At 61.0% G+C, this 15,819-nt stretch overlaps 1 protein-coding gene across 1 annotated transcript; it reads right to left on the bottom strand.

The window, feature by feature from the left end:
* RPS6KA4 (ribosomal protein S6 kinase A4) lies at positions 1-15,167 on the bottom strand. Its single transcript, XM_039482006.1, has 17 exons — positions 14,983-15,167; positions 12,065-12,136; positions 11,587-11,805; positions 10,075-10,190; positions 9,162-9,269; positions 8,692-8,772; positions 8,196-8,299; positions 7,045-7,195; positions 6,245-6,406; positions 5,563-5,688; positions 5,275-5,408; positions 4,713-4,806; positions 4,308-4,478; positions 3,906-4,097; positions 2,352-2,511; positions 1,423-1,586; positions 1-1,090 (listed from the first exon to the last, which is right to left on the bottom strand). The coding sequence occupies exons 1-17, from the start codon at positions 15,029-15,031 to the stop codon at positions 881-883; spliced, it is 2,313 nt and encodes a 770-aa protein (XP_039337940.1). The 5' UTR covers positions 15,032-15,167; the 3' UTR covers positions 1-880.
* Positions 15,168-15,819: the final 652 nt, after the last annotated feature.

Raw genomic sequence — 15,819 nt, 5'->3', positions numbered from 1 at the left:
CAGAGCCATCTGCCGCCTTCCCGGCGACCGGCAGAGCACCCCCTGCGGCATGCTGCCCCAAGCACACGCTTGGCATGCTGGGGCCTGGAGCCACCCCTGGCTGGGGCCCTCCCCCAGCATGCAGCCCTGAGGGGAGATGGTGCCCTATGCTGCTTGCCTGCCCTCCTGCCAAAAAGAAAAGGATTAAAAGAAAGAAAATATAGATCCAGCACCCCCACCCCCCACCCCTCTTTGGCTGGGCTAAGGTGACCCTACCGGTCTGACCTTCACTTCTCATTCCAGCCCCAGAGTCTGGCTGAAGGGACCTGCCCTCATCTTAAGGGGTGGTGGTGGCAGTATTCACAGGATCACCATCCCCTGTAGGGAACAGCTTCCCCTTCCCCTGCAACAGTGGTACAGACTTCCATGGGGTGTGGTGGGGCAACCCTGAACTGTCGGTGGCAGAGATGGACCCTAGTCTGACCTGGAAGCCAAGGGGGGTATGTCTCTTAGAACAGCTCCACAGGCATGAGCATCCACCCCAGACACACCTCCTTGCCCTATGGCCCCCACAAACCACCACCCATAATCACCCCAGGGTTGCCCCACTTACCTGTCAACCCAAAGACCACCCCCACTTTAGCTCCAGGGGACTTCACATTTCTGTCACACTGAGACAACCCGCTATGGCCCCCAGACTTACACAGGGCAACCTCCAGGTTTAAATCAAAATGAAAAAAACAAAACCAAGATGAATGAAAAAACATGTCCACATGGGGGGGGGAGCAAAATGCCCCCAAAAGAGGCTCATCCCCCCCTAAAAAATCCCAAATGAGATACCCACCCACATTCTCCCCCACAAGCAACAGAGACAATAAATAGCGCCCCCACCCCCCACGCGCTACGAGGGGGGGTTGTGGCGGCGGCCAGGTGGTTTGGGGCGGGGCGGCCGGGCGGGGAGTGCTGAGGAGGAGCCAGAGGAGGAGGAGGAAGAGGAGCTGCGCCGGGCCTCGGCCCCCGTGCTCGACATCTTGAGCTTGCGGCGCTTGGCCAGGGGGGCGTTCTCCACGCTCTTCAGGAAGAAGCCCTCGCGTTTGCCCTTGTTGAAGGCCTGGGGGTCAAGATATTGGGGGTGGGGGACGGGATGAGACCCAGAGATTCACCCCCCAAACTTCTCCCTACCCTGGGGTCTGTTCTGTCCCCACCCCCACCCCCATATGGCCTATTCCCCATCCCCACCCAACCTACTATTCAGATGCTCACCTCTCCCTGCCTGACACTATCCTCCCCAAAAGCCTCAACCCATCCCCCCGCCCCTGCCTAAGAGCCAGTCCCAACATGAGGGAGACTCAGCCAGCCCCCCCGCCCCCAACCAAGGCTGCCTCCTCCTCCACCACCAACCCAGCTCCCTCATGGCCATGCACCAGACTCTCTCCCCCTCACCATGAAGGCGGCGTTGACCCCTGAGCGCACGGCGGGCCCTGAGGACTCCAGGATGTCAGGGGTCATGAGCGGGGTGGAGGAGAGGGCGCTGCCATCCTGCAGCCACTCGCTGTAGCGCAAAGTCGACATCTTCAGCCGCTTGGAAGGGTCCACGGTCAGCAGCCCTGGGGGTGGAGGAAGGGGAACACACCCATGGGTTAGTGATGGGGGGGGCATGAGCAGGATGGCACTTCCCCAGCGGGGGAGTAATACTGTGACCAGCTGCGATTGCCAAGAGTCCCAAGTTATGGCACAGCTCTTTCTAAGCAAGCACATTTATTCTAAAGGTGAAAGCATATGACAGTTCCTACCTCCTGCTAAAGGCTTCACAGAGAGCCCCCACCCTATCTAACGGGGGCCTCAGCACGCTAAAGTCCTTCCAACCCTTCCCAGGAAGGACTGGGCCCCGCCCCGGGCAGAAGGGTCTGACCGTTTGCTGGATTACAAAGCAGCTCCGAGTCAGTTTAAACTCAGGCTATTTATCCAAAAGTCTCCTCTTGGTCTGTTGGTCTCTGGAGGATCCCATCTGAACCAGTCTATGCACCCCAGAGGGCGAGGGACCTCTCTGGGGTGAGTGAATTTGCCTAATGACCCCTGCCCCACCCCTGCTATTCTTTGATCCCGGAGGGCTGTGGTTCCCCCTCCCCCATGGAGTTACACAATCCCTGGCCCACAATGATACAGAAACTTAATACAAAGCTATTACAGGAAATTGCCAGATTCACACATGCCACCTCCCCCGCCTCTTGGGAGAGGGGTTTCCCAAGCCCCAGAGCACCTCTTCCATCTGAGGTGGAGTGAGGGATACATCAGCCCCACAGATTCTCACTCCCCCAACCCTTGGAACTGAGTCCTATATATTGACACTTTATTTCATGCCTCCCCCTCACCTCTGACTAGCTCTTTGGCCTCCTCGGAGACCCCCCTCCAGGCCTCGCCCTCCAGTGAGAACTGCCCCTCCTTGATCTTGTGCATGATCTCAGCCGCATGGGTCAGCGCGCCGCCCTCCTGGCTGCTCTGGAAAGGCACCTGTCCGGACAGCATGGTGTACTGGGGGGTGGGGTGAGAGACAGTGGAGTGGGGGTGTTACCAGACAGTCTGGGTAAAGCTGACTCAGGGCAAACATTGGCAAGCTACCCTAAGGGGGTGATCCCCCAGCCCCCCAAATCCCCTCCCCCATACTGGGGACCCAGCCCTTCCCCTGGGAATGGGGTGATCCCGCAGCCGCAGGCACCACCAACCCACAAGTGTGGCGCAGAGCTGAGCATTTGCTTTTTCCATTCTAAGGGCTCAGAGAGGAACTGAGATTGTGGAAGTGGCTGAGATACCCCAGTACAGACTTCTGCTTTCATGCATTTCCCTTCCCCTTCCCCTGGAGTAGCCTCACCAGGCAACACGCCCTCACTAACACCCCTCAAGGCCCAACAGCTCTTCAGGACACAGTACTGTTACTCCAGAGTCGGGGTGGGTTTAGGACGTGGCACTAACTGCCCTGTGCTTGGTGCACCAACTCTTGGAGTCAGGTGACTGCGGCAGAACAGCAACTTCTGTTATAAAAAATATCAGTTTCTAGGCATCACGGTTTGGGGGGAAAGCTGGAAAATGTGAGACACCTGCCCTGAGTCTGCAGAGAGCCTGAGCCGATTGCTGGGGTGAGGGGGGACACTGCCCCGAGCAGAACTGATGCAGAGACCCCTGCCTCAGTCTGCAGACAGCCTGAGCTGATCGCTGGGGGAGAGGAGGAGCTGTCTCAGCGTGACTGACACAGAGATGCCTGCCTGAGTCTGCCAAGAGCCTGAGCCCATCACTCAGAGAGGGGAGCTGCCCTGGGTATCCCAATGGGATGTTCAATCCCAGCTTTACTGCTCTGGGCTGTGGGCGTCTCACAGGACCGCCCCTCCCCCCCCAAGCAAAGGAATTCCTCAGAAAAGCACAGGGGGGCCTGCTGCCATTCCCAGGAGTGGTGGGAGAAGAGGGGGGCCTCCTGACAGCCCCACTCCATGTGTGGACAGGATTATAATTGTGGGCGGAGCCGAAGTCGAGCCTTGGGAGCCTGTTCTTTGACCCTAGTGGGAGGGGAGGATTAACCCTTTATTTCCTCCTCTCATCTCCCACCCTGACCCTGGAGTAAAACGCCTTTATCCTTCCTCTCCTCTGGCGGGCAGGAAGCCAGACTTGCTCAGGCAGCAGGACATGCAACAAAGCTGTCAGCACTTCCCCTCCTCCCAGTAGGACTCCATGGACTGGGGGGCGGGGGGAGCGCCACCGTGTGGTTACATTCTTCAGTCCGGAAATCATTCACCGCTGGGGTGGAGCACACAGGGCTTATACAGCACCAGCAGGGAGACTGGGACCCTTCCAGATCCCTGGGATCGTAATGCCCCCTTCCCTGTAGGGATCTGGGGTGCGTTTGTACTCAGTGCTGGCCTCCCCGCTATGCATACCAGGATGACACCGAGGCTCCAGAGGTCGCAGGACTCATCATAGCCCTCATCGGTGAAGAGCTCGGGGGCGGCGTATTGCAGCGTGAAGCAAGGTGTCTGCATGGGCTGTGAGCCTGAGGGGCGCAGGCGGGCAAAGCCGAAGTCAATCACTTTCACTGGGGCACCCTCTGACTCGTCAGCATACAGGATGTTCTGGGGAACAGCAGGAGGATGGGGCCTTGAGCTTCTGGGGCACAGCACCTGCCCCCAGGGCCTGCATCCCAAAACCCCAGCATCTCAATTGCCCAGGCCCCACACCCCTATTCCCAATCCCCCAAGGCCCTGATCCCCCAACATTTTACCCTAGTCATGCACCCAATCTCCTCAGGCCCTGCCCCACAAACCTATTCCCATTCCCCATACCTCAGGTTTGAGGTCCCGGTGCACCACGCCAACGTCGTGCATGAAGCTGACAGCTGACACCAGGCTGCGCATGATCTGACTGGCCTCCGACTCGCTGAAATGCTGCTTCTTCTTGATGCGGTCAAGGAGCTCACCCCCTCGCAGCAGCTCCATCACCAGGTACGTGTGGTACTGCCCAGGGAGAGGGGAGGGGGGGATCACTGAGCAGAGGGGGATCCGGCAACACGGAGACACTGCCCTCACTAAGATGCAGCTGCTTCGGGTGGGGTACAGGGGCTAGTTTCACAGGGATCCCTCGCCCAGCACTGAGATGCAGCCACCTCTGGGGTGGGGCATGGGGGTTGTTGATGCCCAGGGAAGAAGGGGTGTGCTGGTCCCAGGGGGTGCTGAGGGGGAAGGGGGTACCTGGTCATGATGCACCTCGTGTAGTTTGACGATGTTGGGGTGAGACTCACACAGCTGCAAAGCCATCACCTCTCTCTGGGTGTTCACCTCCATCCTGGGGGGAAGGGGGAGGGAGATGTTAGCTGAGGCTCCGGAGAACTGGGGGAATGGGGGATGGAAAGGACCCGAAGGAGGTAGTTGGGGGAAGAGGAATGGGACAGCAAGGGGTGGGAGGAGTGTTCAGGGGAAGGGAAATGAGGAGAAGGGAGGGAAAGCAGCAGGGGAGAGCACGGGGCGGGGCTCTGGTGGCTGAAGGGGGGAATCTGGAGGTGGTGGGAGGGTCCCATAAAGGGTGATGGAGGACAATGGAGAGTCTAGGGGTTAGCGATGGTGGGAGACAAAGTCTGGAGTGAGGGGGGCCCCATGTAACGCCAGGGATGAGTCTGAGGAGGCACCTGTGGGAGGTCGGGGAAGCACCTGGAGAGTTGTTTTAGGAGCAGGAGTGGGGGTGTTCCCATGGGAGCGGGGAGTTGGTTGCCATAGCAGCTGGAGTATGGGGGAGTTGCCAGGGGAGCACCCCCACCTCTTGCTGATGATCTTGACGGCGAATTCGGTGCCACCCTGGCGCTGCTGACATCGGCGACACACCGAGAAGCTGCCCTCGCCCAGCGCTGCTTCCTTCAGGTCCATGTCATAGAGCTGGAAGAATGAAGAGTCCTGGAGGAGGAAGGGGGGAGCATTAGCGCTGCTCACTGCTGGAGAGGGACCCCCTGATGAGGAATCCCGCTCCTGCTAAGGCCCCTCCCTCACCCATTACCCAGGAGCCCCTGCCACTCCCGCCAAGCCCGGGTCACTCAGGGGGCTCCCCTACCTTCATCATGGCGCTGCGCGCCACGGCAGCACTGCCTGGGCGCTCCCCACTCAGTGCCAGCTCCAGCACATCCGTGGTGACGGCGTTGTGGTTGAACAGGATGGAGGGAGCGATGAAGGAGTAGCCCTGAAAGAGGGCAGGAGAGAAGGATAAGACTGGGGCGGTGGGCGGGGGGAGCCTGCAGACATCTCCATGGCTACAGCACCCAATGGAGACTCCCTCCACTCCCCCATGGGTCTGGTGGATGCAGGAGATTCCCCACACACACCAGAGAGCCCTCTCACTCTTGTAAGTGAGAGCAAGGGATTCAAGAACCAGTGTCTTCTGCCAGGGCACAGAGCTCAGCCACCACACGCACAAGGCTGGCGGGGGCAGGGAATAGCAGAGCAGGGGTCTCGCCTGGAAGACCTGGTCCAGGTTGGGGGGGTTGTGCTGACAAGTGAGCATACGAAAGGGCGAGTGGTGGGGGAACCTCAGCAAGGGGCTCACCTGGAAGACGTGGTCCAGGTTGGGGGGAGGCTCCAGTGGACAAGTACACCCAAAGGTGGAGTTGGGGGAACCTTGAGCGGGGTCTCACTGGGAAGATGCAGTCCAGGTTGGGAGAGTTCCAGCAGGCAAGTGCACAGGAAGCTGGGTGTTGCTGGGGGATCCCAGCTGGGGGGCGGGGGGGAGTGTCTCTCACCTGGAAGACGCGGTCCAGGTTCGGGGGGGTCCCAGCGGGTGAGTACACGGGGTCCAGGCGGGTGAACTCCTCGGCAAAGTTGCGCACGTCCAGCTCGCTGCGGACGATGGGTTTGAACGGAGCCTTCACCCGCCGTGCGGCCAATTCCACCCAGTCCAGGCCCTAGGGGAACACGAGGGTCAGTGTGGTGGGGAGGTGAGTGGGGAAAGGGGTCTAATGGGGGGACAGGTCCACAGGGCCAGAGCCTAGCTGGGGGGAGGGGGGTCCACTGAGTCTCCCCCAAGGCCACCTCTAAGATTTGGGGCGCTGGCCATGCCTGCGGTGAGCTGTGTGTGTGGTGAGTGGTCCTGCCCAGGCTGGGGGGGAGGAGCATTGCTGGGGGGGCTGCATGTTGTGTGGGGGGGAGACCTGCCAGGGGGGACTGGAGGGCATCTTGTCTGGGGTGCACTTGAGGCTCTTTCCCAGGTGTGCGAGGGCTGTGTGGGGATCCCTGGCCAACATAAGGGATGGGGGGGGGACGTGGCCAGGGGGCCCTGGTGACAGGGGCAGTAGGTGAGGGGGCTGTATGTGGGGCCTCTCCTGGGGCAAGGGGGTAAACATGAGAGGGTCCCTGCATGGGATGGAGGAGCTGTGGGGAGGAGGCCAGGATTCCTACCCGAGGGGGCTGCACTGGGGGACCCTGCTGGGAAAGGGGGTTGTACCCAGGATGTGGGGAGCCATGCTGAGGGTCTCAAGCCATGTGTGAGTGGGCTGTGGCCAGGGTGGGGGTGTCCCTCTCCCTCTCCCCCCTACCCCTTCACCTTGAAGAAGGGGTGCGCCTTGATATCCTGCGCCCCATTGGGCCCCGAGCCCAGGCGTTTCTTGGGGTCCTTGCACAGCAGCTTCTGCAGCAGGTCGCGGGCCACGGGGCCGATGACAGTTGGGAACGGGGGCTGGCACTTGAGGATGCGTCTGCGGCACAGACAGCTCTGTTACCCAGCTGCCCCTGCCAATTCCCCCCTTGCCATTATCCAGCAGTCCCTGCCAATCCCCCTCCCCACCCCCGTTACCCAACTGCCCCTGCCAATCCTCCCTTCTCGCCCCCTGTTACCCAGCAGCCCCTGCCAATCCCCCTCCCCACCCCACATTACCCCGCCGTCCCTGCCAATCCCCCGCCCCACCCCCGTTACCCAGCTGCCCCAGCCAATCCCCCTCCCCATTACCCAGCTGCCCCTGCCAATTCCCCCTTGCCATTACCCAGCTGCCCCTGCCACTTCCCCCCTTGCCATTACCCAGCTGTCCCTGCCAATCCCCCTCCCCACCCCCGTTACCCAACTGCCCCTGCCAATCCTCCCTTCTTGCCCCCCGTTACCCAGCAGCCCCTGCCAATCCCCTCCCACCCCACATTACCCAGCAGTCCCTGCCAATCCCCTCCCCACCCCGTTACCCAACTGCCCCAGCCAATCCCCTCCCCATTACCCAGCTGCCCCTGCCAATTCCCCCTTGCCATTACCCAGCTGCCCCTGCCAATCCCCTCCCCACCCCACATTACCCCGCCGTCCCTGCCAATCCCCCGCCCCACCCCCGTTACCCAGCTGCCCCAGCCAATCCTCCCTTCTTGCCCCCGTTACCCAGCAGCCCCTGCCAATCCCCTCTGCACCCCACATTACCCAGCAGCCCCTACCAATCCCCTCCCACCCCGTTACCCAGCTGCCCCTGCCAATCCCCTCCCCATTACCCAGCTGCCCCTGCCAATTCCCCCTTGCCATTACCCAGCTGCCCCTGCCAATCCTCCCTTCCTGCCCCCATTACCCAGCAGTCCCTGCCAATCCTGCCACCATGCCCCCATTACCCTGCCCAACCCCTCCCTGCCCCCCGTTACCCAGCAGCCTCTCCAGTCCTCCCTCCCCATTACCCCACTGGCTTCTACCAATCCCCCTCCCTGTCCCCTGTTACCCAGCAGCCCCCTCACTTGGACACTTCAGCCTGCGTGTTCTTCTCCCCCTCCAGTGTAAAGGGTGAGGCCCCTGTCAGCAGCTCAAACACCAGGATCCCCAGGCTCCACCAGTCGACGGACTGTGGAGGAGAGGGGGCGTGATAAGCCAGAAACCCCCCAAGACTGACCCCACCTCCCACTGGCAGGGAGGGGGCAGTGAACCAGGAATGACACCCTCCCCCCAGCAGACAGCCTCCCCTCCTGACACTGCTCCTGACACCCCCCTGCCAGCCAGCCCCCCATTTGCCTGCCATGCCCAGCTCCCCCCTTCTCACTTCACCCCCTCCAGCTTCCTCACTGCTCTTTGCCACTCCCTCCAACCTTACTGTGCCCCCTCAGCCATGCCCCCCCCCTTCTCCCACCCTCTTCTCCCCCATCACTATGCCCCCTATGGAACCCTTGGTTCCCTTGCCATATCCCTCCCTCCCCACCACGCTCTCCCATTCATTACGCCCTGCCCATCCCCGCTCACCTTCCCATGCCCTGATTTGCTGCGGATGATTTCGGGGGCCATGTACTCGATGGTGCCGCAGAAGGAGAAGGTGCGATCTTTCTGTGGGGGAAGGGTGAGAAGAATGGGGGGGACGGTGCCAGGGTCCCAGCTATGGAGCCCCCACAAGGAAGAGGGGCTGCACCCCTCCCCAGGCCCCAAACTCCAGTGACCAGGGGAGGGGGCAAAGAGACACCCCTCTTGGGAAGCAAAGAGATTCTCCCCTACTTCTCATCAGAAAGATGGGGGAAGGGCACAGAATGAGGGCAGGGAGATCCTTGTGGGGAGGGGCAAATTCCTGGAGGCAGAATGAGGGGAGTCTCCAGGGGAAGGTTATTGGGGGACCCCCAGGGGCAGGGTGAGGGGATGGGGCAGGAGTCCCCAGCGGCAGGATATTGAGGTGCCCAGGGGAGGTTATGGGGATCATCAGGGGCAGGGTGGGGGTGTCTGACCTCCTCAGTGAGGAACTCCTTGCTGAGGCCAAAGTCAGTGAGCACCACGTGCCCTTCGCTGTCCAGCAGGATGTTCTCCAGCTTCACATCCCGATAGATGATGCCCAGCTGCAGATGACACAGCTTCAGAACGTGCATTCCCAAAGCCTGCATCCCCCAGGTCCACCCACAACATGGCTCCTCAGTGCCCCTCTGACCTGGAGTGCCATCCTCCAAGAACCCCTACAGGACAGCACCCCCATAGCCCCCGTGGCACAGCCCAAGATCCCCCCAGCAACCCCTGAAGGACAGCACCCCCATACACCCTGTGGCACGGCCCGAGAGCCCCCCCAGGAACCCCTACAGGATAGCACCCCCATTGCCCCTGTGGCATGGCCCGAGAGCCCCCCAGGAACCCCTGAAGGACAGCACCCCTATTGCCCCTGTGGCACAGCCCGAGAACCCCCCAGGAACCCCTACAGGTCAGCACCCTCATAGGCCCTGTGGCATGGCCTGAGAGCCCTACAGGACAGCATCCCCATAGCCCCTGCGGCATGTATCAACAGCTGCCCAGGAACCACTACAGGACAGCACCCCCATAGAACCTATGGCACTGAGGGAGAGCCCCCCAGGAACCCATACAGGACAGCACCCCCATGACCCCTGTGGCATGGCCCAAGAGCCTCCCAGGAATCCCTACAGGACAGCACTCCCGTAGCCCCTGCGGCATGGACCAAGAGCCCCCTAGGAACTCCCTATAGAACAGCACCCCCGTATTCCCTGTGGCATGGCCCCTCAGAGCCCCTCCATAGCAGAAGAGTCTACCTGGTCTTTGGCGTATCCTCTCCAGATATTTCCCATCCCCCCAGAACATGCACCCCCTGGAAAGCGGATCTCCCCCTGCTTCACCCCCTAGACATTCCCCCCCCCCAACCTTGTGCAGATGCTCCAGTGCCAGCACGATCTCCCCGGTGTAGATCCGCACCTCCTCCTCCTTGAAATGATCGCGCTGGTACAGATGGGTGAAGAGCTCCCCACCACTCACGTAGTCTGCAGGGCGGGGGAGGACAGGGAGTGAGAACCCAGCACCCCCAGCCAGTCCCCTCCCCACCCCCAGACCCTCTCAGCTTGGTCTGGATTCCCTCACACCCCATGGCACGGGAGGGTGCTGTATGCCTCCCCTATCGCTCCACCCTCACTGCCTCTCCCCCAGGAAAACTTGAGGGGGGTGTTAAAAGGAAAATTTTCCCCAAAAGCCTGTTGCTGGAAGAAAATTTTTGATTTTTTTTATCAAAAAACCAAATGATGCACCACAGTCCTGTCCCTCTGCCCCCACCGATGGTAGTGTCATGAGTCCCTGGCTGTGGTGCATCCTGGGAGATGTTGTTTGGGTGCCTCACACACTCATTCTAATCTGTAAACCAAGTTCCCTGGTTGAACCACATCTCCCACAATGCACCACAGCCTCCCCTTGCTGACTGGCTTGAGCGCCTCATGGGAGCTGTAGGTCAGCTGCCTCACACACCCCCATTCTCCTCTATAGGCTAAGCTCCCTTGCCAGACTACACCTCCCATAATGCATCATAGTTTCCCCCCCTCTGGAGACACTAGGTGGTGTGTCAGAAGCCCATGGCCTGGTGCACCATGGGAAATATAGTCCAACCAGGGTGCACAGTACATAAAGGATAGGAGTGCGCGGTATCTGAACTACAACTCCCATCAAACATGGCAGCAGTACTTCTCATAATAGTTCAGTTTTTTAATTCTTGCTGAAAAACTTGAAAAATTTCCCCTGGAAAGGTTAGGCAAAAATCATTTCCCCCTCTGTTTACATAAGAACAGACATAATGGGTCAGACCAAAGGTCCATCAAGTCCAGTATCCTGTCCCCTGACAGTGGCCAATGCCAGGTGCCCCAAAGGGAATGAACAGACAAGTTATCATCAAGTGATCCATCCCGTCACCCAATCCCAGTTTCTGGCAAACAGAGGCTAGGGACACCATTCCTGCCCATTCTGGCTAATTGCCATTGATGGACCTATCCTCCATGAATCTATCTAGCTCCCTTTTGAACCTCATTATAGTATCGGCCTTCACAACACCCTCTGGCAAGGAGTTCCAGAGTTTGACAGTGCATTGCGTGAAAAAATACTTTCTTGTGTTTGTTTTAAACCTGATACCTATTAATTTCATTTGGTGGCCCCTTGTTCTTGTATTAGGTGCTTGTATTATGTTTTCATCAAATATTAATGTGGAAAACAACACTGGTCTTTCTCCAGCTCCACATACTGCCACACCCTAGGGTCTCCCTGCTCCCACCTGCTGGGTCCCATTTTCCTACCCTCCCCATTCCCTTGGATCCACTCTGCATCTGGCATCTGTCACACCCCATCCCCTGGGCCCCAGCGCCTCACCCTCCCCTGCCCCCTCCCAGGGTTCCCCCATACCCAGGATGAGGTGCAGCTTGGAGCCAGTCTGGAAGGCATAGTGCAGGGTCACTAGGAAGGGCGATGCCCGCACATGCTCCAGCACGGCCCGCTCAGTGCGTGTGTGCTCTGTGGTCTTGGCCTTCTGCACAATGGCCGCCTTGCGCAGCACTTTCATGGCATACAGCTTCCCCACGTCATGGCCTGTCATCTTGCGCACCAGGAACACTTTTCCGTATGCTGGGGGATACAGAGAGGTATCAGAGGCAGCCCAGAGGGGGACATCAGGAGAATCCCAGGAGACTGAGGAGATGATGGAACTCAGGAAAGTGGGGATGGGAGCAGCAGGCTCAGGGAGGAAGGGGACCTTCTTATAGGCTGGGGAGAGAGGGGATTGATGGGCAGTGCCCCATCCCATTGGGAGAAGGAATGGGGGCACAGCCCCCCAGTGCCCCCTGTGCCCCTTCCCATGGCACAACCCCCTGTGTCCCCCACTCACCTCCAGTCCCCAGCACCTTGAGTAGTTCAAAGTTCTCCATGCCAACTTTCTCTTCATGGCCAGTCAGGTTTGCTACCATAGAGACAAGGTTATGAGGATGGGGGTCAAAGCCAGCCTGGGGCCCAGTGCCACCCCTCCCACCTGCTCACCACAAACCTTACTCTTCACCTCCTCCCTCATTGTTCTACCCCACGGGCCCACACACCTCACCCCATCATCTCATGCCACAGGCCCATACCCCCTGCCTTGTCCCCCTCCTCATCCCAAACCCCCACCTATGGGTCCATGCCCCCTGCCTTATCCCTCCCACACACACACACACCCAGCTCAGGCCCATCCTCCCACCTTTCACTCCAGCCTCATCCCATCCCCCCACTAAATGTCCCCGCCTTACCACCCCATCCTGCTGCACCTCAGTCCCCACCCCCGGCCTCAGCCTCTCCCCCAGGGATGGGTGGGGTCAGGGTGTAGTGAGGAGGAGCCCCCATTTCCTGCCAGTGACTCACAACAGCTTTGGTGCCAAGGGGATGGGCGGGCCCAGGCCCAACAACTCCCATCCCCACAGACACCCTGGGACCAAGCCAGGATGAGGGAAATTGGGTTTCCAGGTAGGGACACTGACTCATCCCCCCATATCCCTGTGGCCAGGGCCGGCTTTAGGCCAATTCCACCAATTCCCCCGAATCGGGCCCCACGCCTAAGAGGGCCCCGCGCACAGTGAGAATCTCTTCCCTGGCTAGAGGCGCCTTTTTAATTTGTACTCACCTGGCGGCGCTCCGGGTCTTCAGCGGCACTTCGGCGATGAGTCCTTCAGTGCCACTGAAGACCTGGAGCGAGTGAAGGACCCGCCACCAAAGTGCCGCCGAAGACTCGGAGCACTGCCCAGTGAGTACAAGCCCCATGTGTTTTTTACATTTTTTTTTTTTTAATATATAGTTATCCCTGCCAGGGCCCCGTCGAAACTGTTTCAATTGGGCCCCGCACTTCCTAAAGCCGGCCCTGCCTGTGGTGCTGCCTAGTGGGGATCCTGAATGCTGCTTTCCTCTGTCCCAAAGGGGATTCCCAGGATCAAGGGGGCACCTGGATCTGGTGGCAAATGTGGAGGTTGGAGGTATTAAGTGCCCAGAGAGACATTTCCTTCAGCCCACGGGGATGGCAAGGTGAGGGGCACCCCATAACCTCCTGTGAATGGGGGGCACAGAGTTCAGGGTGCAGTGGGGGAATGGGGAGCCTGCAGCTGGGAGGAGCTTGGGGTGAGATCACCTGCTTAACAACCCTGTTCCCCACCAATTCTGGCCAGATCTCCCTACATCCCCCCACCATACCTCCCCTCCCCCACAGATTCCCCACAGGGCTGCAGGTGCACTACCCTGCCCCTCCAAGCTCCTGGCAGCTGCAAGGAGGCTTCTGCCTCCTCCCCTCAACCCCTTACATGTCCTGGGAGGTCCCAATCCGCCCATGAGACACTCCTCATCTGGCACCAAGTGGCAGATACCAGGATGGCCACCTGGCACCGCCCCTCTTGCTCTCTCCTCCACTGCAAAGGCTCCAGGACTCCGGATTGGAGGCTAACCCAGACCAGAATAGTGAGTTCCCCCTGCCCATCCCCCACCCACTCGGGACAAGGGCTTCCCTTGGGTTTAAACAGGCATTGCCCCGGGGCTGCCGTGCAAGAGATCCTAGTGCCCAGGCAGGCAGTGTGAGCTTTCTTGCAGCGGGACCCTGCTCAGGGCACGTTAGGCATGAGTCTGGCACCAGTGATGGATGAGAGACCAGTGCCCAGCTTTGGGTGGCTGGGGCAGCCTGCCCTCCATGCAGCCCCTACCCCATTGCATGTGCACACACACCCTGGCTAGCATCCATCCTCCCACGCAGGCCCTACCCCAAGCCCAGGTAGTACCCTGCCTCATTGCTCATGTCCCTGGCCACCCCCACTCCCCCAGCAGGCCGTGTCTCATACGCCTCCAGCTCTCGTCAGCCCTCCAAGCTGCCAGTCCCTGGGGAAGGGGGTGCAGTGACTAATCCCCACCCCCGCTCCCCTGTTACTGCTGCCCACCCACGGGGCTGAGCCTGCACTGATGGGGGGGGCGATAGGGCTGTAGGGAGAAGAGGGGCAGGGCCACCTTCTCCCCCCCCATGGCTCCGCACTTCCTCCCCCCCAATAGCCACCCTTCTCCCACACCACTACCACCAGGGGCCCTGCACCCGGAAAGGTCCTAGGGGACATGCACAGTTCAAACCAATGTCCCTGGCACTGCACCCGTCACCCACTCTTCCCTACACCCCGGCTCTGCACCCGCCACCCCCCCTCCTCCCTGTACCCCGTCACTGCACCCCAGAATTGCACCCGAATCCCCTCCGCCCTGCACTGCACCCGCCGCCACCCCCTTCTCCTCCCTGCAAGCCTGAACTGCACTCGCCACCCCCTCCTCTCCCAGCACTGCACCCGACTCCCTGCACCCCGGAACTGCACCCGACTCCCCTCCTCCCTGCACTGCACCCGTCACCCCTCCTCCTCTCTGCACCCTGGCACTGCACCCGACTCCCTACACCCTGGAACTGAACCCGCCACCCCCTCCTTCTCCCTGCACCCCAGCACTGCACCCGCCACCCCCTCCTTCTCCCTGCACCCCGGCACTGCACCCGTTTCCCCACTCCCTCTCCCTGCACCCGATTCCCCCCTCCCTGCACGCATCACCCCGTCCTTCTCCCTGAACCCCGGAACTGTACCCGACTCCCTGCACCCCGGAATTGCAGCACCCCCTCTTCCTCCGCTGCTCCTGGGACCTGCTCCCCCTTCCCCCGAGCCCAGGAACGGCCCCTAACCTGCGCACCAAGCCCTCCAGGCCCCCTGCACCCCGGCACGGTGCCCCCCTCCCGGCCCCTGCGCCCCGCCGGGCCCGCTCCCCGCCCAGTACCGTCAGTGAGCGGCAGCTCCACCGTCTCCTCCTCTGCCCCGTCCCCCATGGCCGCGCCGGGCCGGGATCTGCTCGGCTCGGCTCGGTTACATGGCCCGGGCCCGGCGCTTCCTGGTGCCGCCGCCGCCGCCTCCGGGCCTGACTCAGGCGGCAGGAATGTGACAGCGAGCGCGGAGCGGAGCGCAGGGACCGCCCCGGGGAGGGACCGACAGACCCCCGCGCCCCCGGGGGCCCCCACGGTCCCGCACCCCCGCCCGGGGAAGGAACAGACACCCCCCAATCCACACCCCTCAGGAACCCCCCGGATCCCGCCCCAGGGAGGGACCGACAGACCCCCTTCGCCCCCATAGGGATCCCGCATCCCCACCTCAGGGAGGGACCAACAGACCTCACCAGATCACTCACCCCAGACAGATCACCCCACAGATGACCCAGTGATGATCCCCCGATCCTGCCCCCCAGACCCTGGGGAGGGACCGGACACACCCCTCCACCAGGGACCCTCCACCGCCATAGGGAACCCCCATGGATCCTGTCCCCCCTGCCCCAGCCAGGGACTGACAGGCCTCCCTGTCCTCCTCCACTCTGGGGAGGGACAGACAGACCCCACACTTCCTGTGGACCTCCCAACCCCCATAGGGAACTCCTTGGTTCCCACACCCCCTGCCCCAGGAAGGTACAGAGAGACCTCCCCACACATTCCCCGGGGGGCATGGTCACACCCTAGGAAATCCCCCAGAATCCCACACCCCCTGTCCTGGGGAGGGACCAACAAAGCCCCCCACCCCCACCCCAGGCTCTAGCACCCTCCCACGGGTATCCCTGTAACCAGGGGCG

The sequence above is a fragment of the Mauremys reevesii genome, linkage group 7, assembly GCF_016161935.1.
Source record: "Mauremys reevesii isolate NIE-2019 linkage group 7, ASM1616193v1, whole genome shotgun sequence".
Taxonomy (NCBI): domain Eukaryota; kingdom Metazoa; phylum Chordata; order Testudines; family Geoemydidae; genus Mauremys; species Mauremys reevesii.
The sequence above is the reverse complement of the archived record's forward strand: the minus strand, read 5'-3'. Positions and strand labels throughout refer to the sequence as shown.